General features: G+C 41.7%; 1 protein-coding gene across 6 annotated transcripts in view; it reads right to left on the bottom strand.

Annotated features, from left to right (window-relative positions):
• Window positions 1-24348, bottom strand: part of PARP14 (poly(ADP-ribose) polymerase family member 14) — a 53922-nt gene that overhangs the window by 6259 nt on the left and 23315 nt on the right. For 2 of the 6 annotated variants that reach the window (XM_059162843.1, XM_059162842.1), the window contains exons 6-15: window positions 20888-23190; window positions 19757-19993; window positions 19010-19231; window positions 16606-16684; window positions 13086-13235; window positions 12715-12777; window positions 12215-12382; window positions 8472-8678; window positions 4747-5346; window positions 3353-3486 (exon numbers count right to left, since the gene is read on the bottom strand). In XM_059162843.1, the coding sequence (XP_059018826.1) occupies window positions 3353-3486; window positions 4747-5346; window positions 8472-8678; window positions 12215-12382; window positions 12715-12777; window positions 13086-13235; window positions 16606-16684; window positions 19010-19231; window positions 19757-19993; window positions 20888-23190 (4163 nt within the window). The other 4 variants (XM_059162844.1, XM_059162845.1, XM_059162846.1 and 1 more) reach the window with 4 other exon arrangements.

The following is a 24348-nucleotide window of genomic DNA, read 5'->3' as shown; positions in this document are numbered from 1 at the left end:
CCTTGGCCTCTCTCCTCCTCAGTCCTTTTGGGACACTGGTTCACCTGGTTAGCCACGTTCTACTGGTGGGAGAAGCACTAGAGGATCTAGTCCAGAAGGAAGTTAATTGATGAAAATTAGTCTCTGATGCGGTTGGAAGAGTGGGGCACAAGTCCTGGTGGGGTGAGATCTGGTTGCAGATCATAGTGTCCATGATTTGACCATCCTCTTTGGGAAGTGGCCTCTATTGTGTGTTGGAAATGCCTTGTGTCCTGGATAGCAGGACCCAGGAGGAATCAGACAGATCTTGACTCTATAAGCAAACTTGCTTGAGTTCTTATAAAAAAAAAGAAAAGAAAATCTAGACAAGACAGAGTCAGAATATAGGACATTCTATAACACAACTGGCTTAAACTCTTTTAAAAATTCAGTATTATGAAAAATTATTTTTTAAAATGTAAGAGTGCCATTCTAGATCAGAAGAGACAGAGGAGACAGAATGACCAAAGGCCTACTGGAGAGGGGAGAGTGATAAGAAAGTAAGCAGTTGGGGAAATCTGAATATGGATTCTATTAGATATTACCGAACTACTGTACATTTTTAAATATGGGATAGCAGTGTTGTTATTTAGGAGACTGTCTTTATTCACAGGAGATATGCACTAAAATATTCAGGAGTGTCATGATATCTGCAACTTACTTTCAAATGCTTCAGCAAAAACCCAAAGAGAAAGGCAAGTGTGGCAAAATTATTCCATCAATGTGGAAGTTTATGGATGTTAAAAATCTTAGTCACAGGCCCTAACCGTCATGGAGGATAATAACCACCTATTTTTAGTGTTTTCACACTGTTAGGGATTTCTACAGAGGTACCATAAGTAGCTTTACGTCTATCTGTTTCACACACTGGACTTTCACATAGGATTTTATTTGAGAGAAGGATCCACTAAAAAAAAAAAAAAAAAAACAAAAAAAAACAGTGAAATCATTTCTATGGCCATTCCCTAAAACATGGCAAGGGCCCCCTGCAGACATTGGTGGTCCACTGGACTGTCCTTTTCTGTCTGGACTTGGCATCTCATCAAAATGGGCCAATCAGCCACTACCAGATAGATGACTGTGCTTGGTATCTGAAATGAAACTTACTTGCTTTCTCAGAATCAGCCCATGAGAGTGCTGCATACTTGAACCACATTGTTTTGGTACCTCAGAATTGTTTTGCTTGAAGGGATTAAAAATAAAAGCAATGGTATAAAATATGATACTGAATATATTGTGAGGTTGATTTTGGAGATATTCTCCAGCACCTGTTCACAGGCCAAATCTCTCAAGTAGTGTCAGCACTGTGAAAAGCTGAGAGTCTCCCGAGCACATGGTTTTCTTTCTGATTGACAGAAATGGTGACTCTTGAGGCTGGGTGTTTACTTCTTCACTTTGTCTACTAGGAAGCTCAGAAACAATCCTGTGAACCTCTCGTAACTATCCAGGAACTCGTGTATTTTTGTAAATAGATAATACCTCTGTATTTATTTTTTCTTCCCTCTTTTTTTGTCCATTTTCTTCATTTATTTATTTTATCTGAAGGTATGATGCATATCTTTGTAAGAAACGCCAAGTCTTCTTGAGTTATGTACTTAAGTACATGAATAAAGAGCGGTGTTAGAAATAGGGAGTAAGAAAAATTTGCAAAGAGAGAAAACGCAGGGCTTACTGGCAAACTCGTTATGATGGATGAAGGGAAGGCACCCAAAGATATCTAGGTTTACTCAGAAAGTGGTGGACCAAGGACAGAAGTGAGAAAGGAAAAGGAAATGGTGAGATGATGGGTTAGGTTGAGAGAAACTGATTTGCAGCTACATAGGCAAGCAGAGATTTTATAGGTCCCTGGAATATGTTGTAAAGCTTGATCAAAGGTCCAGGTTGATGAGATTGATTGGGAGCTACCAACATTGAAATAACAGCTGAAGCCAAGAAGGGAAAAACTTTTCCTGGAGAAGTGCAGAGACAGAAGACCAAAATATAAGTAATGTGGGTAAAGCTAGGATTAGGGATTTGGAGGAGAAATAGATAACCAGGATAACGAAAGGAAAATTAGTTAAAGAAGAAAGCATTAATATCAGATTGCCCCAGATCAAATGGGAACATAATTTCAAAGAGCAATAGTGATGTTTGAAAGTGGAATGTTCCAGGGGTGCCTGCGTGGCTCAGCTGATTTAGTGTCCACTTTTGACTTCGCCTCAGGTCATGATCTCAGGGTTGTGGGATCAAGCCCTGCGTCAGGCTCTGTGCTCAGCTGGGGGGTCTGCTTGAGATTGTCTCTCTTTCTGCTCCTCCCCCAACTCGTGTGTGCTCTCACTCTCTCAAATAAATCTTTTTTTTTTTTTTTTTAAGTGGAAGTTGCCAAAATAAGGGAGATGAAAAGGAAAGGACTATTGGATTTATCCTGGAAGCGTGCACTGCTGATCTGTGCATGGCAGGGCAGGAGCATACAATCCTGAACTGAGGGCCTCTGCCTCTGTGGTGTCTGCTAGTTGCCAAATCAATCCTGAAGCTCTGTCTTTGTTTTTTTTTAATTACGTGGCTTCAGGAATTCTTGTGATTTTGCTTTATAGGGTTGGGTGAGGGAATGTCCATCTTAATCCTCCTGGGCTAACTTTTGGAACTTTTCCTTTTTCTTGGAGCCGCTGGTCTTGCTTCCAGCAGCCTCCACACGTCCACCACTGAGTGGCTTCTCCTCGGGAGGAAGAGACTTTCCTTTTTTCTTGGGGACCTTCCCCTTTCTTTCCTCTTTAGAGTCACTCACTGGTTCTTCCTCTGGGGGAAGATTTCTTCCTCTTGGGAAGACTTCTACCAGCTGTCTCTTCAAGATCACTACTAACCAGCTCCTTCCTAAGTCAACACCTGGTTTTAGTATTCTAATATCATATGGCAATCTAATATTATATTGTAATACCTGACAGGATCTCCATTTTAACGTGTCTGTAATAATGGTAATAGGAGTAGAATCTACAACCTAAAATCTGATTACCATAGAATATTCTAATTCTGAGCCAAAAAAAGGGGGGGATGGGAAATTAATGCAAATGTATTTATATATTTATCCAGGACCACTCATTTCCATCATTAAGAAAATTCCATGTCAGGGGCGCCTGGGTGGCTCAGTGGGTTAAGCCGCTGCCTTCAGCTCAGGTCATGATCTCAGGGTCCTGGGATCGAGTCCCGCATCGGGCTCTCTGCTCAGCAGGGAGCCTGCTTCCCTTGTCTCTCTCTCTGCCTGCCTCTCTGTCTACTTGTGATCTCTCTCTGTCAAATAAATAAATAAAATCTAAAAAAAAAAAAGAAAAAGAAAATTCCATGTCAGCAGAAGGCTTACCTTCTCTATGCAGAAGTGTGAGCAGGTCTGATTAAACTTGCTTGCCACCGTGTTATATTCTGCATGCCCAGGCTGGAGCTCTACCACACAGAAATCCTGCTGCTTCATATCATCCCAGTGCTCGGGGGTCTTAACTGTAAAGAGGACATTTGAGAACTCCCACACACCTGGGAAGGCCCGTCCGCACATTCCTGGTCTACTCTGAAGAACCGAGTATCATCTGTGTTCTTACTTTACAATCCCCTAACTCCATGTGTTCAAGAAGTTCCTTGTCTTTCTAGGAGAATGTTTCTCAAAAGTGTGACCGTTGGACAACTGACAGCAGAAGCAGCCGTAATGCTTGTTAAGAAAAAAACCCAAAGATCTATGACTCAAACTCTCAGAGCAGTGGAGCCTGGGTACCTGCATCTTAGTAAGTTTTGATCACGCTTACATTTGAGAATTGTGTAGTGTAACTCAGCTGCATATTCTGTTCAGTCTCTAATATGTCATAATTTAATAACAGGAAATTATTTCCCTATGATGGTCTTGTTGCAACAGGGTGGATTTTTGTCAGAACTCCTCACCCTCACAAGGCCCTCCACATCTATTCTGTCATTATTCTTCCCCGCATCCTTAAGGGTTGGGTGGACGGCAGGTTTGGCTCTGTCGCAGGTGATGGCAGTTCTGCCTTCCCTTCTGCTGAACAGAATGGTATACTTGATTTGTTCTTTCCTTGGGGTTGCTCAGAGTCTGAAGAATTCACTCACACAGATCTCACGAGACACGAACATTCTATACTGGAAGCCAACTTACTAGTCTCCCTTGGAGGACCTGTGTGGTTCATAGGCAGGAAAGGCTATCTACACAGCACAAGCATTCCCTTCATGGGGGGCAGATCCAGTCAGAGAATCTGAAGTCTTTTTCCTGGTGTGTGCCTTAAGGAAACCTTATGTTCAGGGCAGGGGAGGAAGTAAATTCTGGGAGGAGATCCCATAGGCTCCCAATCCTCCCTGGGTTATCAGTCACGGACACAGCGAGTGCCCACTCTGACCAGGCTGTCTTCTTTTGTTCTAGAAAACCTTAGGCCACTCTTCTTTAAAGCCCATGGCTTTCCATCAGTTCCACAGCAGAACTGACTCTGGGAAGCATGTAAACTGTAGAGACAGGAACAAATGCAAGGTTTGGGTCTGGTCACCATTAAGAAGGTCGTCCTAGGGCTGTTGAGTGCACCCATGCTACATCTCCCTGTCCATGACATAAGCTCCTTAGCTTAGAGACCAAGTTTTCTATTTCATTCCAGAGGGGTTGCTTCAATTTTATCTACGTGAATACAATTTCAACATATGTACAGAATGGTGTTAAATCCAAAGGAGGTGTAAAATAATGGATAGCAAGCCCACAGTCCGACTCACCTTCTGATTTCATGAGGCGCTGAACAGGTAAACTGTGTCCTTTTGCATCTGTAGCGGTGTGTGTAGTCAGGTCCACTGTGTAGCTCTGATGATTAATTTTGACAACAGTTTTCCTTTTCTTTGCCTTCCATGCAGTCTCCAATTGCAGATTGGTTATTTTATCAAAACTCTGAAAAGTACTATTTTTGCAATATTGCCATTCTATAAATTCACTGATTAACTCTGCCTGGGATTTCTGTTCCTTGGCCAATCTCATTCCTTTGATCATTTCCTCAATTGCATTTCTAGCCTGTGTCAGATCTTTGCCAAGTCCAAAAACTTCAATCAAGGCTCTTTTGTAGTCCAAGCAAATGGCAATATTTAAGTTCTCCTGTAGCTCATTCAATTTCTGATATTCTTTCTCATTAAAATCTTTGATACACTCATCTTCATAGGTGTAAGGACATAGTTCCTTTGTGATCAAATCCTGTATCCAGGAGACAACGTTTTTTATACATTTTCCACTTTCACCACACACCTGAAAACTCGCTGATTCTGTTTTCTTTTTCAAAACCAACGGATTCTGCTTTTGTGGAAATGGACTTGGGGATTTCATAAATGCTAAAAAAAGAAAAGAAAGGAAGATTAGCTATTGTTTTCTCTCCCTCCCTCTCTTTGTCACCATGCTACACATGACATCTCCATGCCTTACTTATCTTATATCCACAAGTTTGTACCTTTTGACCCCTTCATTTGTTTCACCCATCCTCATCTCCCACCCCATCCCTGCTCTCTCTGGCAACCTGGCAACCACCTATCTCTTCTCTGTGTCTATGAGTTTGTTTGTTTTTTAAGATTCCACATATAAGTGAGATCAGACAGTATTTGTCCTTCTCTGTCTTGTTTCACTTAGCACAGTACCCTCTAGGTCCATTCATGTTACCACAAATGGCTGATTTCCTTCTTTTTTAGGGCTGAATGATATTTCATTGTGTGCATGTGTGTAATATACACATTCATGCTACATAGGCATGTGTATATAGATACAGATAAATATATATGCCACATTTTCTTTATCCATTCATTTGTTGGTGGGCACTTGGGTTTTCCCATGTCTTGGTTTTGTAAATACTACTGCAACGAACATGGGGGTGCAGATATCTTTTTGGAAATAGTTTCTTTTATTGTCACCTTAAGATAAATACCCAGAAATGGAATTTTCTGGATCATATGGTAGTTCCATTTCTAATTTCTTGAGGAACCTTCATACTGTTTTCAACAGTGGGTGTACCAGTTTACATTCCCACCAACAGTGCACAAGAGTTCCTTTTCTCTACATCCTCACCAACACTTGTTTTTTGTCTTTTTCATAATAGCCATTCTATCAGGTGAGGTGTATCTCTTTATGGTTTTGATTTGCATTTCCCCAATGATGAGTGATGTTGAGCACCTTTTGATGTGTCTGTTGGACATCTGTATATTTCTTCCTTGGAAAAATGTCTATTCAGAGCCTCTGCCCATTTTTTAAAAAAGATTTTGTTCATTTATTTGACAGAGAGACACAGCAGGAGAGGGAACACGAGTAGGGGGAGTGGGAGAGGGAGAAACAGGCTTCCCGCTGAACAGAGAGCCCAACAAGAGGCTTGGTCTTAGGACCCTGGGATCAAGACCTGAGCCCAAGGCAGATGCTTAATGACTGAGCCATCCAGGTGCCCCTGCCCATTTTAAAATCAGATTATTTGTTTATTGATTATTTATCTCCTATTGAGCTATATGAGATCTTTATATATTAATCCCTTTGTTTATTGACCCCTATCAGATATATTAGTTATAAATATCTTCTCCCATCCCATAGGTTGCCTTTCATTTTGTTGATTTTCTTTGCCATGCAAAAGCTTTTTAGTTTGAGGTAGTCCCGTATGTTTATTTTGCTTCTGCCATTTGTGCTTTGGTGTCAAGTAAAAAAAAAAAATCATTGCCAAGCCTGATGTATAGAAGCTTCCTCCCCATGTTTTCTTCTAGAAGTGTTATAGTTTCAGATCTTTAATCCATTTTGAGTGGATTTTTGTGTATGGTATAGGATAGTAATCCTGTTTCATTCTTTTGCATGTGTCTGTCCAGTTGTCCCAGCACTGTTAATTTCAGTATATGTGCTGCTGAAGCAAGCATCCAAATACTATTTATTGAAGAGACTATCCTTTCCCCCATTGTATATTCTTGGCTCCTCTATAATAAGTGAATTTATTCCACAGAGATGGTCCCCAACTTACAATGGTTCAACTTATGATTTTTTGACTTTATGACAATATGAAAATTATACACATTCAGTAGAAACTGCACTTTGAATTTTGAATTTAGATCTTTCCAGGAGCTAGTAATATATGGTGCCACACACTCTTGTGATGGTGGACAGTGGCAGTGAGCCACAGCTCCCAGCCAGCCAAGCAATCATGAAGATAGACAACCAACACACTCACAACTATTCTATACCCACAAAGCCATTCTGTTTTCACTTCCATTACAGTGTTCAATAAAGTACATGAGACAGTCAACATTTTGTTATAAAACAGGCTATTATAAAATAGGCTAATGTGTTACGAGTATGTTTAAGGTAGGCTAGGCTAATCAACAGATGAATGGATAAAGAAGATGTGGTACATACATATACAATGGAATACTATGCAGCCATCAAAAGAAATGAAATCTTGCCATTTGTGATGACATGGATGGAACTAGAGGGTATTATGCTTAGTGAACTAAGTCAATCAGAGAAAGACAATTATCATATGATGTCCCTGATATGAGGAAGTTGAGAGGCAACATGGGGGGTTTCAGGGGTAGGAAAGGAATAAATGAAACAAGATGGGATCTGGAGGGAGACAAACCATAAGAGAATCTTAATCTCACAAAACAAACTGAGGTTTGCTGGGGGAGAGGAGTAGGGAGAGGGTGTTTGGGAAGGTATGTGCTATGGTGAGTGCTGTGAAGTGTGTAAACCTGGCGATTCAAAGACCTGTACCCTTGGGGCTAATAATACATTATGTTAATAAAAATTTTTTTAAAGAGGTAGGCTAGGTTAAACTATGATGTTCTATAGGTGAGATGTATTAAATGCATTTTTGACTTAAGACATTTTCAACTTACAGTAGGTTTATCAGATATTACCCCATTGTAAGTGAAGGCAGATCTGTATATTCATAGATTTATTTCTGGGTTCTCTGTACTGCCCCATTAATCTATTTGTTTTTATGCCAATACCATACTGTTTTGATTACTATAGCTTTGTAATGTAGTTTGAAATCAGGAAGTGTGATGCCTCTAGCTTTGTTCTTCTTTCTCCAAGATTGCTTTGGTTTTTAGGGGTCTTTTGTGGGTCCATATATTTAAGATTCTTTGTTCTAGTTCTGTGAAAAATGCCATTGGAATTTTGATAGGGATTGTACTGAATCTAGACTGCTTGGGTTAACACAGACATTTTAACAATATTAATTCTTACAACCCATAAGCATGGTGTATTTTTCCATTTGTGTGATCTTCAACTTCTTTCATTAGCGTCCCATAGTTTTCAGAGTGCAGGTCTTTTATCTTCTTGGTTAAATTTATTCCTGGTATTTCATTCTTTTTGATATAATTGTAAATGGGATTGTTTTCTTAATTTTTCTTTCTGACAGTTGTTAAAGATTAGTTATTTCTCATATGACATCAATATTAGGAACAGGCATTTCATTAAAAAATGGTCAACTCACATGTCAATTTAGACCTCAAAGATGGCTGGAGAGAAGCCAGAGATGCCTCTCTTTTTTTCATGCTGTCACAAAACACATCCAGTAGGTGAGGCAGAAAGATAACAACTTTAACTTTTTTCACAGACTGGAGCATTCCATTCTGGATAGAGTCTTCGATGGCATCAATCATGGCATTAGCAACCTCCTCTGGGTCTTTTTGGGCATTTCCTGGAAAGGCAGATAATAAAAACTGGGGTGAGGGAGACCCAACTGGGAAGGCTGAGAAATAATTTGGGGATTTGAGTCCTCACAGAATGAATGCCCACTGCCCAACTCATTCATCGTCACAGGATGGCCTTTCTAGCAATGCATGAGCAAACACTTTTGAAGCCCTAGATGCACCAGGGAGCTGCTATTCCAGGACGTCAGGAAGCCAATAGCCCAACAATTAACAAAGGACCCAGGATATCTAGCTTTTGATATCTGATGTTTGTATCTCCTCTGTTGAGCTGACACTCGCTCACTGTGTTCCTCTGTGTTACAAAGCACAATTAACATTTTTGGACTCATTCGTATCCTCAAGGGTCTATAAAAAGCAAAAAAGGCAAATATATGTTGAAATCTCATGCTCTTTTTTTTTTTTAATCTCATGCTCTTTAAAAAGAACAATAATTTTTCTTCTTTGCTCATAATCACCTGACTAGATGCATGTATCCTTATACTTCCAGATGTTTTTGGGGACCTGATTCAAGCTAAGCTGATTTTTGTAAGATACTTGGAGCTCTAAATTATCTGTTATAATCTATAATTCTTTGTACACCAGTTATCCACAAACTTCTAGGAAGTCTTTTCTAGCATACTCAGTGAGATTTTAGCTTATTTGCTGGGTTCAAGGTGGTCACCACAGCAAGTCTTTTTCTTTTCCCAGCATGTTCCATATCTTGTTTCTCAAGTCTACTGCCTAGGTAAGATCATGAAAACTCCCATGTAAAGCCATGGAAGCAGTCACATACAAATAAATGGCAGCTGGCAAATGACAATGGAGAGCAATACCAAAGTCCCCTAGCCAACCCAGTATGATAGACTAACAGCCCACTTGGAATTTCCCTTTTGATGGCATCCATAGTTGTTGCCAAAATCAGAGTAGACCAACTTTGGCCTGGCTATGTAGACACTTGTGTGAAAGTAGACAAATCCCATACAGGACTGAGCAAGAGGGTTCCTTCAGTTTTTTGGATTAGATGATCACGAAAAGAGAAATTCTCCTTTGCAAAGCTATGATTATCTCACGATTTTTGGAAGAATTTAAATGGGAGAGTTCAGATACATTCATTCACTCTCAACATTTACTATGTCCCATCATGGGCTCACTCTCATCTAGTCACTTAGAACACAAAGGGTGTGATATATGGACACGAAGAGGTAGTCAGCAGTCAAGTATGAGAAACTGAGAAAAAGGCTATGGCAGACAGAACTATGTAACAGGGGTGTGGTATGTTCAGTCTGGTGTGTTCAGGGCAAAAGATCTGTTTTTGAGATCCTTTTTTTTTTCCAAGGCAAATTCAGGGGTGAGGTATGTGGAGGAGAAACTGGGGCAGGGAGCCCAGGTCTAGATAGGAGGCTACAATAAAACTTTAGGCAAAAGACAAGAGCCAAACAAAGAGAAGAGGCCAGAATGAAGAGTCTGGTATAGGGACTGTGAAGATAGTTGGGAAGTGAAGTCACCAGGACCTAGTGGCCACCTGGGTTTATCTTCAACCCTTGGTTCCCCCTTTTTTGCCACAAACACACACCTTGCTGTGTACACCCTGAGTTGTGCTGTACTGCAGTTGTTTACATATCTGTCTCTCACAGTAGGCTAGGTGCTCCTTGGGGACTAGACCCTTTTCTTAGCTTTCCGTCCCCAGTGCCTAAGCACAGTGCCTGGCACATGGCAGCCACTTGAGAAATAGTTAATCAAATTAGTTAATAAGCCAATGGACATAGGAGTGATCAAGAGGATAGAATCAAGGATTCTAGGTAGAAAGTGATGTTTTTAACGTGACCAGAGATATAAGAGGAAGGACAAGGCAATGAATTGGAGTTCACAGTCTGCTTTGAACTTGGAGTTCACAGTCTACTTTGAACTTGAAGTGCTGGCAAGTATCACTGATCACCCACTCTCTCCCCCTAGGCAGGTATGTGTAAGGTAGGAAGGAGAGGGCTTCTTTGATTGCCAGAAGCCGTCTCAATCGCAGTCCACCTCAACTCATAAACACCACTAAAGGAGAAAGTTCCCCCATCCGTTAGTCTAAGGAGCAGCTCAAGTGGTGATAGAGATTAGTAAAGATGACAAACAAGGAGAATCTGCTAATCTTGATGTATCTGTGCAGACCAGCAATGCAGCCAGGTCAGTGAAAGAAACAACAGGTTTGCAGTAACCCAGAAATACTCAATCACATATGCATGCAAAACTAAAACATCCTCATTTTTCCTTGTTTTTCTTGGGAAGGGCTGGGTCACCCTTGGGTTGTCTGATTTCTTGGCCCAGATAAAGTTTATGTACTTTATCACAAGTACCAGAACACAAGACCAGAGCTCAGGAAAAAAATCAATGGAGACAGAGACTGGTGAGTCATTAGAGGGTGTCCATAAAAGACAGAGAGGAGAGAGACAGACAGACAAACAGGCAGACAGACATGCTGGCTAAACTGCCAATCTGGATAATACCACAAGGGGCATGAAAACATAAAGGAACTATAAATTATACTTTCAGAAATATAAAAGTAATAACATATATGTAGCATTCCATGTGGGGACATTAAAAGGAATGGTAGAGAATTATAGAAATTAAAATAACAGAAGACTAGAAGAAAGCTGAGGTGACAAGGTTGGTTAAATGTACCGAGGCTAAGTTTTCGGAGGACCGAGCATGTGAGCGTGAGACACTCAAAGAGATTCCTGCACAGTGGAATCACTAATCCAGTGCAGAGTACTGTCTTTCTGGGACCAGTCAGCTACATTCCACTTCAAGACTGAGAGATATCTGCTCCCTTGACCAGCTCTCTGAGGGGAAACCAACCAGAAATTCATAATCAACACCCATGACTCCGATTCCTGGGGAAAGAGCTCAAAGAGCATCACCTTACTCATGATAAACCCGCAGCGCCATCCTTATATATGAAGACTTAACACAACTGTTATGTTGTCTGAGGAAAATAAAAGAGGCAAGTAGGCTGGAAAGAAGACAGTTGGAGTTGTATTTCTGACCCATTAGAACCAGAACCCATTAGACTCTGGGGACTGAGAGGCTTCTGTGCAGAGATGTCCTAAGGCCAACTCATAAAGCTGACTGTGTAAGAGGTGTGAGGAGAGGGCCAGGAATACTTATCTCAGAGTACTGGGAGGTACAAGCTGATGCTCTGATGATCTCCATGGAAAAGGGATGGAGGAGGGAGTTAAAGACTAAATAATGTAGGGGACTGGGAAAAAAAGAAACAGAGGAATAAGAAGGAGAGATGATGGGCTTTCTTTCTTTCTCTTCCTTCCCTTCTTCTCTCTTCCCTCCCATAGTACAGAGCAAATGGACTCTAATATTCAACACTATCCTCAGTTTTCATTTTTCTCCTCTTCCTTAAACCACCCACAGTCCTTGCTTATTCTCTTAGGGGCTGCCTTGGGGTGAGGAGCCCCCTTGACTCAGACTCTGCATTGACTATATTGACTGTATTAATAGCACCAGAGCGAAGGAAAGGGGGATGCCTTGACAGCCAGAGGTTACAAACCTGTCCCAATGGCTGGGAGGCAAACTGATGAGTATTTCCGTTTTTCACACTCTTGCAAAACAAAGAAGATTGATTGCTTGACGTCACTTCCGCCAATGACGTGAACAATGTTCTTGCACCTCAGTAATCCACCTTCGGTAACTATGTAATCACTGTTGCCCTTTTCAGCTGGGAGACGCGAGACAGAGAGATGCAAAATCAGATCCCGAATCCATTCTTTGATTATTTAGAAAGCAAAATGTTTGGTTTGCCATATAAAGCATTTTATGTGAAAAGAAACTCCTAAGATAATGGTCTTTGAGGAATCTTTCTTATCTTTTCAAGTGTGAGATTACTTTTCACTTCTAATTGTCTATGATTAGAATTCTTTGGTCAAATGTATGATTTTAAGATTCATATGTTGTCTCCCCAATCCCAAGACTCTCCCCAGCCTCTCCAAAGCCTCCCATAGTCAGCCTACTACTTATAATTTTGGACCAAAAAACAGTATGGTGCCTTACCTAGGTGAGAACATGCCATTTCCACATTTTGTCCAGCACATTCTAGAATTGCTCTGGATACCCCTATAGGAGAAAAGCAAGAGGCTTACAAACATGAATTGAAAAAAATCAGAATAGTACATCTGGATCAGAATGATTGCTTTATTATCTAAAAAAGCTTTCCTAATCATCAAAGGAATCCTATAACCTGGGTATTTCTGATAAGAAAGAAGAAAAATTTATAAATTACATGTTACCAATTATTAGAGACCATGTCTAAATAATCTTAAAATTATTACTATTAATGAGCCAAAGTTGGGGAAACCAGTTTGGCTATAGCATCTATAGGACAGTTGACTATTAACACTACTCAGATCCTACAAGTAAAGTACCTGCTTTGAGATTAAATGCTTTTGATGTTGAATTTACAATCACATCAGCCTCTTCTTTAGTGATATCTCCAAAGGCCACCTGGAAGGTGACGGGACCAATTTTCATTTCATGCACATCTACATTAGAGCTAGGCATAGTCCCGCGGAAACCTGAGAAGAAAGGAAATGGAGTCCCTAAACAAGTTGGTAACAGCAAGAATGACTCAGATCTCACACTCTACAGATGCATTTCTCTCATACTTCCTCCCCTCCGATCTCCAGCCCTTAACCAGCCCTGACTCTGAACCCCAGTGATGGTCAGTTTCTGAGAAAGGATTATAAAATAGAGTATCAAATGTGGACTTCTGCTGCTGGCCAAGGTAATGTCAGGCCCCCTCGCACCTATCCCACTCAAGAATTATAACGAAAAATGCAGGATAAATACAAAGAAGCCACTAACCAAGACCTGAAAAGTAAACAAACAGACTGGAAGAGGGAGTCAGAAGAAGAGGGAGTTGAAGAAGCCACCGGTAAGGGGCTGGAAGAGTTTCTCATTTTATTTTGTCTTGAAATTTTCCCTCTTTTTCTCTCAGCACTGCCCCAAGGTGGCCCCAGTTGCAGAACTGTGCCATAAGAATCCCTATCTTTGCAGCCAGAGGATTAGAAAAAGGGTCCCTGTGAACTGAAGAGTATGAGAAGGAATCCTCATTACTGTCCAGATTTTTCCTTTTTTTAACTCAGGCCTTGCCTCAGGATGAGCCCAGTTGCAGAGCTCCATGGTGGCACCACAGGGAGCCAAAATTCTGAGAGGCATTCTGTCTTTCTGTCTGGAAGAATGAAAAGAAAGGGCTCTTATGCTCTGAAAAGCATGTATGTGGGAACACCTGGGTGACTCAGTCAGTTTGGTGTCTTACTCTTGATTTTGGCTCAGGTGATGATCTCCTGGTGGCCAGACCAAGCCCCACATGGGCCTCCATGCTCAGCAGGGAGTCTGCTTGAGATTCTCTCTCTCTCTCCCTCTGCCCCTTCCCCAGTTCCTGTGAGCACATGTACTTTCTCTCTCTCTGAGTTAAAAATATTTTTTTTCTTAAAAAAAAAAAGCTGTTTAACTATTGGGTATTTATCCTAAAGATAAAAATGTGGTGATCCTAAGGGGCATGTATACCTGAATGTTTATAGCAGCACTGTCCACAATAGCCAAACTCTGGAAAGAACCTAGATGTCCATCAACAGATGAATGGATAAAGAAGATGTGGTGTATATATATATACACAATGGAATACTATGCAGCCATCAAAAGAAATGAACGCTTGCCATTTGCAATGATGTGGATGGAACTAGAGGGTATTATGTTGAAAGACGTAAGTCAGTCAGAGAAAGACAATTATCATATGATCTCTCTAATATGAGGAAGTTGAGAGGCAGGGCAGGGGATTGTGGGACATAGGGAGGGAAAAAATGAAACAAGATGGGACCGGGGAGGGAGACAAACCCTAAGAGACTCTTAATCTCATGAAACAAAATGAGGGTTGCTGGGAGGTGGGGGGTGTAGGGAGAGGGTGGTTGGGTAATGGACATTGGGGAGGGTATGTGCTATGGTGAGTGCTGTGAAATGTGTAAGCCTGACGATTCACAGACCTGTACCCCTGGGGCAAATAATACATTATAAGTTCATTTTTTTAAAAAGGGTATTCACATAATAAGAAAGTCATAGTGCTTACATGAGTATACATCAGTCTATTTATTAATATGCTTATATAATGGTAAATTACACAAAATTTTATTTATGATAATCTCTATTTCTTAAGAAAAGATAGAGGCTTATTATAGAAAAATATGCTTCATAACTACTGATTTCAATATCTGTGATTTAAGCATTCTTCTATGTGATATATTTCACAGCATTAAAAAAATATATATTCTTTTTTAAAAAAGTTGTATGTGTGTGCATGGGCCATACCTGTGGCTCTCTCTCTTTCTCTCCCTCTTTGTCTCTCCACTTTGCCCATAAGGGCAACTCTTACCCGCAAAATTATGAGGCAGATGAACAGGCAGCTTAAGCTCCCAGAGAACCCTGTGTTTCTGGCCAGAGGACCTAGAAAGTGGGCTCCCTTGAGCAGAGAGTATAGGAGTCCCAGACAGGTGAGAGCTGGAGAAGGTAGCCCCTATTCTGTGTACAAATACAGAGCTGGAGCTGCAAGTGTGGGGACAGACCCAAGCTGCATGGCAAAGACCTTGAGAACTAAATTAACATTGGAATTGCTGCCCACCCAGAAGGTGAGACAGAGTGCTTAGAATTAACTTAATTGACTGACCACCTGCTAAAACAAACAAAACGATCACCATTTTCCAGAAGATTTTAATAGGACCCAAGTTTCACAACCTAATATTTAAAATGCCCAGTCTATAACCCAGAATGGTTTGTCCTGTAAGGAACCAGGAAAACGTGACCAGTTCTCAAGAATCAAGACACTCAATTACAGACGCTAATCTCAAGATGATCCAGCTGTTGGAATTACTTGACAAAGACTTTAAAGCATCTGTTATAACTGAGGTCAAGGCAAACACAGCCGAGTGCCTGAAAATGATCTAGAATGAATGGAAAAAGAGGACGCTCTGCAGTTTACAGTTTATAAACCATAAAGAAAGGAACCAAATGGACACTTTAGAGTTTAAAAATACAGTATCTGAAGGTAAAAAAAAAATCACTGGATTTTTCTCTGTCCAGTGGACAGAGAAAAGAGTCCACGAACTTGGAGGTGGGTCAATAGAAATTGACCAACATGATGAACAGAGAGAAAAGAGACGAAAAAAGGAGAGGAAGAAAAAAAGAGAGATCCCAGGGTCCATGGAATGCTATCAAAACACTTCACATTCATGTTATTGGGGCACTGGAGAGAGACTAGTGTGGTAAACTAATTAAAGAATGACTGAGGGGTGCCTGGGTGGCTCAGTAGGTTAAGCCTCTGCCTTCGGCTCAGGTCATGATCTCAGGGTCCTGGGATCAAGCCCCGAATCAGGCTCTCTGCTTCCGCTTCCTGCCTGCCTCTCTGCCTACTTGTGATCTGTCAAATAAATAAATAAAATTTTTTTTAATTAAAAAAAAAAAAAGAATGACAGAAATCCCCAACTTTGATGGGAAACATACACATTCCGATTCAAGAAGCCTCAGCAGACTCTAAGCGGGAGTTTGGATAAAGTCAAATCTAGCATCAGCAGCTCTGATGCAGCAGAAGCATTTGGTTAGTGTTGTCTCTCTACATGTACCCGTTCCTGCAAACACCTGTCACATCATCCTTAGACACTGGTAGCCGCGTCACTACTCACAAGCCCACTGTAGAGATGTGTAATTTACCCGTCTGCTCTTCCCCTTCAGACCTCATGAGCCCAGCCAATGCTTTACATACTCAGGGGTGTGGGATATAATTTAATATCTTCTTTATCACTAGCTGATTCTTTCATTAGAATCATCACCATCGTCTTTCACTGAACGGTTATTCAGCAACTAGAAATAATTTCTCATCTCACAGCTTTACTGAACCTTGTGTATCTTCGGCCTTGGGCACTTTGGCACTGACAAAATTTCCATTCGTCCTTCTGGCAAATTCATCTGAAAATGCCTGGAAATACAAAGACAGTTTTGACCACTACAGTCCTCCGTAGATGAATAAATCTGATTCATCAGGGATTTTGATCTTACGTGAACACATCCTTAGGAGAGAACAACTCTCAAAGTGTTACTCTCAAAGAAATCATGAAAATACTACATATAATTCTGTTTTTACAAATGTGTTCTAGGAGGGACGCCTGGGTGGCTCAGTTGGTTAAGCAGCTGCCTTCGGCTCAGGTCATGATCCCGGCGTCCTGGGATCGAGTCCCACATTGGGCTCCTTGCTCCGCGGGGAGCCTGCTTCTTCCTCTGACTCTGCCTGCCACTCTGTCTGCCTGTGCTCACTCTCGCTCTCTCTCTCTGACTAAATAAATAAAATCTAAAAAAAAAAACACAAAAAACAAATGTGTTCTAGGAAAACTATTAAATAGGTGATGAAAGTTATAAATATAAGCATGTTCATTACACACTATTTGTAACAGAGAAGAAACAAAACAGTTTAAAAATCCAACAGGGAAATGGTTAAGTAAATTTTGGTATATCCATGTGTCGAAATGTTTAGCGGCCATTAAGAATTCCATTTTCAAAGAATAGTTTTAGTGGAATAGAGAAATTCTCTTTTTATACTATTAAATTTTAAAAAAGAATGATATGAAATTGCACTATATAATCCCACTTCTAAAGGCGCACATGTATAAAAGAAGATTACAATGAAACGCGATAAAAAAAAAATGTACACATTTTGTAAGGTTCAAAGTTTCCACAGTGAAGTATTGGCTTCATAATCAATAAAAGCAAGTATCTTGCCAGTTGTAAAAAACAGAGTAGTTAAGAGAAGGACAGTCACAATGACAGCAACCACTTCCATTTTTTTACTTCTTATTTGTCCCAGGAGAGGAATCTCTTGGGGACTAGTGTTCTCTGAAGTAAGAGGCTGGTGTATGTATTCTAGGGTTAATGAACCTGTGAATTCCATTTCTTTGCCTGCTGGGGACATCCTCAAATCATTACTTTCTTCCTCCTTTAAACAAGCAAGAGAGATTTGGGGCGGGGGGTGGGGATAAGTAACATCTCTCCTAAAAGCTTGATCTAATAATGGGAGGGAGATGTGGGGAGACTACAGAGCCAGGATCCCAGGCTCACAGGACTCCAGGGGTGGCCAGGCTGGCTGGCAGGCAGGCAAGCTCCGTGGGTAAAGGTGGACTGTTGGTTGATAGACTCTCTAGAGCAGAAGATGGTGCTGGTATTTCTAATCCCAACTCTCCTACTCCCATGGGGATGTGCTGAGTTCATTCTAACTACACCTTTCAATTGAATCTCATCCTGACATTCTCCTAACATTATTTACAGGACCATAACCATTCTTCCTCTTACTTAGAGGACTACAACTTTTATATTATGTACTAAACTTTCTATGTTCACATGGAAGGGAATCCTATAGATTAAAGGAGGATTGAGGGATGTCAGCTCCACTGTGATGTACAGGCCTTATTTGAATTGTGATTCAAACAAACAAGCTATAAAAACAAAATAAGGCAGGAGCACCTGGGTAGCTTGGTCAGTTGAGTGTTGGGTTCTTGGTTTCCACTTGGTCATGATCTCAGGGTGATGAGATCGGACCCAGCCCATGGGGTGGGGGAGCCTCTGCACTCAGGGGCGTCAACTTGAGATTCTCTCTCTCCCTCTCCCACTGCCCCTCCCCCTGGTGCAAGTGCACGCACACATGCATGCACTCTTGCTATCTCAAATAAATAAATAAATCTAAAAAAAAAAAAACAAAAACAAAAGACAAAACAAGGCATTTGTGAGACAGTGGAAATTTGAACATTGACTTGATAATTGAGGAAATAGGGAGTGATTTTCAGTTTATTTTAAGTGTGAAATAGTATTGTGGTCATGTTACTTTTTAAAAAGAATCCTATTGCTTAAAATAAATACTGAATTGTTTATGGGTAATGTATTTCTAGGATTTGTTTGGAAATAATATAGGAAGGAGGGAAATAAATAGAGATAGAGATGAAACATACTGGCCATGGTTCGATAATTATGAAGGCGAGTAATGGGTACAAGGGAGTTCATTCTACCATTGTCTATTTTTATTTATTTATTTTTATTTATTTTATTTATTTTGGAGTTCTCCTTAATAAGAAGTTAATTTTTTTTCTATATCCATTAATTTGCTTGATATTTCCCATGCTACAACTAGTCTATACTACTCCTTCACTTTCCTATACGGGAAATACATGGAAGAAACAACCGAATAGACAAACAAACAAGACATTTGAAAACGTTAGCTCTCGGCTGCCAAAATAACCAGAAATGAGTGAGACTGTACCTTAATAGTTTCATGATCACTTGGGTGCAGCAGAAACTGAACCTCTTGTAAAGCTGTCAGTTGAATCTTGCTACTAAAGTTTAATACTTCTGAAGTTATTAATTCAGCAAACACAGTTTTAGGAAATCCCAGATTTCCGGTTCCTATTGCTGGAAATGCAATTGATCTTAAGAACAAGTTCTCAGTGATTTCCAGACATTTCCTGATTATGTCTCTCATGACCTGCAAAGCACAAAGCACATCTTTATGCATCTCTCCTAGAAATGGGAGTTAGAACAAAAAGGACAAGAATTTAGCAACTTTGACTGTGGTCTCTGTCTGCTCTTCTCCTCTCAAAAGAGGTTAAGGGCTGTCAAAAAAGGAAAGAAAAGCACACGGCAGACAAGGAAAAGGGAACATCAGAGACCCTCTAAAAAGACTCAAACTCACTCAACAAGGAAAGAAAGACGCAAAGCAACTACTGTTCTAATCCTTCGTTCTCTTCCATTCTTCATGCCCTCACTTTCCTATCCTCACTGCAGCTGTGTCACCTTCAGTAACTCTTCCCTGGGCCCCAATAATGATTGAGCGATGTAATCAATTTATATCATTAACTAGTCTTCAGGCGAAGTCAGCTATGGCTGAAAGAAATGGCCATCGTAGTAGAACCCGTTGATATTGAGACAGACAGAAGCCACCCTACGTTATACGGAGAGGAGGGTCCCAAGGGTGACCCAGTTTCCCAGAGAACCTAGAACTTGGCCGCACCTTGTGTGAAGACGTGCACCCATCTCTCCAGTGCGGAGCCACTACATGAAGCACATTCCGGCAGTGCAGATTGTGTCCACTGGTTCGGAGAACTGTGCCCATGCCAACAACCACTGCTTGGCCGACTCTGTCCAATTCCTCCTGGAGCTTTGGCCCCGCTTTTGTCACAAGGGCCCGAGAAAGGAGCCCTGTATTGAGCCTGAGATTCATGGGAATGGAGTTGACAAGAACATCAACCTTGAAGACAAAACCAATTTGTTTCAGATACTAACAAAGAGCATTCACCAAAGCATCTCTATATTTGAGCCCCTGGGTTTGACACTAGAGGTGGGGACGCAATGATGATTAATTTCAGAGATTGAAATGCCACCTGAGGCAAAGGGTTACAAGATGACTTATTTAAATAGCACTCCAGGATGACAGAGAGCTGTCAAAAAGCAAGATATAAACAGCACAGGGTTTCTGAAAGAGTGCAGAGGCCGCTGCCTCTTATGGGCTCTGGGAAACAGGCATCAGGGCAGCAAGCAAAGAGAGCAGGGCAGTCATATAATAGGAGGGGATACACCGGGGAGCTTGGAGCTGTGAGCAGACTGGTTTGATCGGACAGAGCTTTTCTAAATTGGGATCGAGACCAAGAACACCAAGAACACCAAGAAAAGAGAAGAGAAGGCATGTGAAAAGTGATATTCAAAGCTGCACGGCCTGGGTCACCAAGGAGGACTATAGTTCACCCTGGTTCGGCGTCATTGACAAGATTCCGGTCTCTGTCCACATCAAATGCTCTAAGTGTTTAGTATCTGCCCTCTGCAAATGAGACAGGAAATTCACCTTAGATTTGCCAAAATGTGACAGGTATAAAGGCACTGAAAAAGTATACATGTAAAAAGGTGAGATAGTATCGTGGGGTTTTGCATTTACTGGCAACCTCATGATCTGAGTACACTTGCAGTTCCCCCAATCGACTGGCCGGTCTCTGTGGGTCAGTGCCTCAGCAAAGCCTCCCAGTCTTCGAGGAAACCACTTCCGAGGCTGGGAGAGCAGGGGTTCTTCCCCTGGGTCCTAGTCTGCCTTGGGCTATAGGCTAGCTGGAGTTGCGGGGGCTCTACAGGCAGGGACAGAAGGGACACTCACAGTAGCATTCTGCACATCTCCTTCCACCAGCAGGAGCCTCAGGTTTCCCTGGGACAATGAAATCTGTCTGTTTCCAGGAACGTTTGTCAAGACCGGCTGAACTGCCTGTGATAAACCGGGCAGAGGACCTGTCGGAGACGGGACACTCTCAAATACAGATTTCACAGTTTCCGCAAAAGCCTGGACAGTCTTCTCAGCTGTATCCACAAGGTAGATCTCTTTCAAGGTGTGTCCGTCCTGCTTACACTGGAAGTTTTTCTTGATAGCCAAAATAATCACCTTCACACACCGGGCTAAGGGAAAGCCCCCAGCTCCGGAGCTGATGGCCGGGATGGCTATGGACTGGCACTGGTGTGTCTCAGCCAAACGGAGAGTTTCTTCTACAGCTCTCTTTAACAGGAGCATGCACTTCAGGTCCTCGTCGTCCTTCCACTCGGGCCCCACGGCATGGATCACATGGCGGTACGGGAGCTTTCCTGCTTTTGAGATGACGGCACTGCCTGGGGGGATCTTGCCCCTTGTCTTCACTATCTGGTCGCAGGCCTCTTGGAGCTCGGGGCCAGCTGCTTTTGAAAGAGCTGCTGCCAGGCTGCTGCAGAGCTGCAGGTCCTCCTTGGCGGTGCTCACCACCACCTCGACAGGAAACCGGGTCAAGTCGCCCTGCTGCACCATCAGCCAGACTCCAGGGGCCAGCTCCACCCGAGACAAGCTGCTCTGCGGCATGGTCAGTGAGACTCCCGGGGCCAGCTCCACCTGGGACGAGCTGCTCTGCCCATCCCTGCCCCCTCCCTCCCCCTCTCCTCCATTCTCCTGTAGGTCAATGGAACATCCAAACAACCGTTTGACCTCTCTTTTATAATACTGTGCTTTCTCCTGGAAGAACTGGCTGACCAATGGCCTATCAATATGGACGTTTTCAATACAGACGGAATCCACAGCTTGCCTGACGATGTTCACCCCCTCCAGGACTTTGGCCTTTGGCCCAATTAGCAAAATGCCCTTTTGTTTATTTTCAAGATTGAAAATTACCTGAACATTTGTTGTCTTTATCTTTTGCCAGAATGGCTTTTTTTCTATCCTTAAATAATCAATGATTACGGGAGGATTTATTCTAATCAATCTCTCTATTTTCGTGTGTTTTTCCACAAAGTCAAAAAGCGAGCTATAGGATTCATTCACTTCTCTCACACAGCCCGCGATGATGACCTCCGCTTTGGTTTCTGAAGTTAATTCATCGATTATTACAGTCTTTGAGGAGGAATTGTGTCTCTTATGCAAGCTGTGAGTGAGCGCTTTCCATTTCTTGCCATTTAGAACTTCCCTGTCGTCAATGTTGATGCGCTTGTAACTGAAGGCACTGACCATTTGCTTTTCGGCATCTAACAGGACTTTAGGGGAATAGCCGATTAAGAGAACAGTTTTACCCTCTAGCTCACAAACGGCAAGAATTTTCTGTGCCATGAAAAGAGACTTCGAGAATTCTGTACAGTCTCCTTTTTGCAAAAACTGGAAAATCTCAGGGGGAAGCTGGATGCTTTTTTGAACCATGGTGCACACCTCTTTCTGTATTTCACACTTGGCTTTATACACGTCTGTGTAGAGGCCTTTGAAACACACATGTTGAGAGTCTTCATCATAACAAATCTCCATTTCTGGGCACTCGGTGCGGAGACGCCCGAGGACATCTCTGTGACACAAAAGAAAATACCTCCCTGGAGAAATGGCCACTTTCTCCTTTAGACTTTGCTCTTCTCTTTTAAGTTTTTGAGTGGTACTTTCTATTAATTCCTTGACTTGTGGCTCAATGTTCTGTACATCCTCTGATCTCCCCACTAAGGTTACAATACCCTTCAGGGTATCAAATTCAATCAAAATCCTGTCGTCTCCTACATTATTTTTTATGGTGTCCCACACTACGGGATCCACTTTAAAGGGGGTAACTTTATATTTAGACCTGATGCTAGAGAATGCTGTGGAAACATCTTCCTTCCAGTTCCTGATTCTCAGTCTACCTAGACAGAATAATGTGGTTGCAGGTCTGATGGTAACTTCACATCTGAGTTCGGACCATATTAGATCACTGTGACAACGTATCGCTTCCTCATTTATCTCATCAATCAGATGCCTCTTTTTCTGTAAGAACCTCCATAAGGGAAGATCTAATGATTCTCTGAATGGTGCTGGAAGCTTGATCAGAGGTTTCTCCTTTCCATACAAGGCCGTGCCCAAAGAGGTGTAGTATGGAAACACAAAGAGTGGCATATTATCGAGGTCAAGTTTCTTGGTCATGATGGTGTGTAATGCTTAAAAGGAAAGAAATAAAGTAATCCCAGTGTTAACATGTTTCAAGTGAAAAAAAACAACAACAACACTTTTCTCCTAGGGAAAAAAACTCTAATGATTGTAAAATTATGATGTTATAACATGCTATTAAAAAGCAGCACTACTCTTAAATTGCTCAGATATAAACTGATTTTTATTAATCCTACATAGCTATCCCTTGCTTAATGGAACACTTTCCAACCAAGATCACTCTATGTTGAAATTCTGTTAAGTAAATTCTATTTTCTGTTTTCTGGTAACACCAATATATCACCACCAGGTTAATAAAGAGATAAAAGTGTGTTCACAAATATGGGGGTAATGTTTGCCCCAGTGCAAAGAATATTCTGGTGCCCAAAGCAAAGCTCATGTAAGAATCAAGCTATTTTGCTGTTTTCTGTACAGTCTCACCGTTTTACGCTTCCTAGCTGATTTAGATTCCTTTAATACCTGTAACAGGAGGAGCATAACAATAATTATCAGAGCTGACCATGTGTCAGACCCATTCTAAGTGCTTTCCATATATTTATTTATTTCAGCGTCCTAGAAGCCCTCTGAGAGGCAGGATTATTATCATCCCTATTTACAAATGATAAAACTGAGGCTAGGGAAGGTTAGGTAACTCAGGGTGATGTAAAGGACAAATAACTGAGCTCAGATTTGAGCCAGGATCTGTCTAAACCCAAAGCCCACGCTCTTGCCCCTTTTACCAGGGATTCCAAACAAGATCACCTCACAGCCATTGGAGAGCCCAGCCCCTGGGACCTCAGATTCAGTAAGTCCTGTACCTCCCCCTTGTCCTTGCTATAATCGCTCTCCTGCCACTTCCATGGGAGCAGTCCCTACAGTGGGATGTGTGTGTGTGTGTGTGTGTGTGTGTGTGTGTGGCAGGGGAGGGCGTACTCTTCTTCCTCTTGTATTAGTTATGAGACAGGTACAGGGAGTCTAAGAAGGAAGAGAATTAGAATGAATTCCAATAACAACTTGGATTAAAATAACATCCTTGCAGAGAGATGTTAAAAATAACTTTACCTTGTACATGATTGTTTCCTAGGCCTGGAGCCAGACGTCATCAAAAGAACATGGCCTTCAGAGGCCAAGACCCACAGCCTGAACTTCCCAACGTGGCTCTGTAAAGG

This window comes from Mustela lutreola, chromosome 2, assembly GCF_030435805.1.
Source record: "Mustela lutreola isolate mMusLut2 chromosome 2, mMusLut2.pri, whole genome shotgun sequence".
Lineage (NCBI taxonomy): Eukaryota > Metazoa > Chordata > Mammalia > Carnivora > Mustelidae > Mustela > Mustela lutreola.
This window is presented reverse-complemented; position numbering and strand designations above follow the sequence as displayed.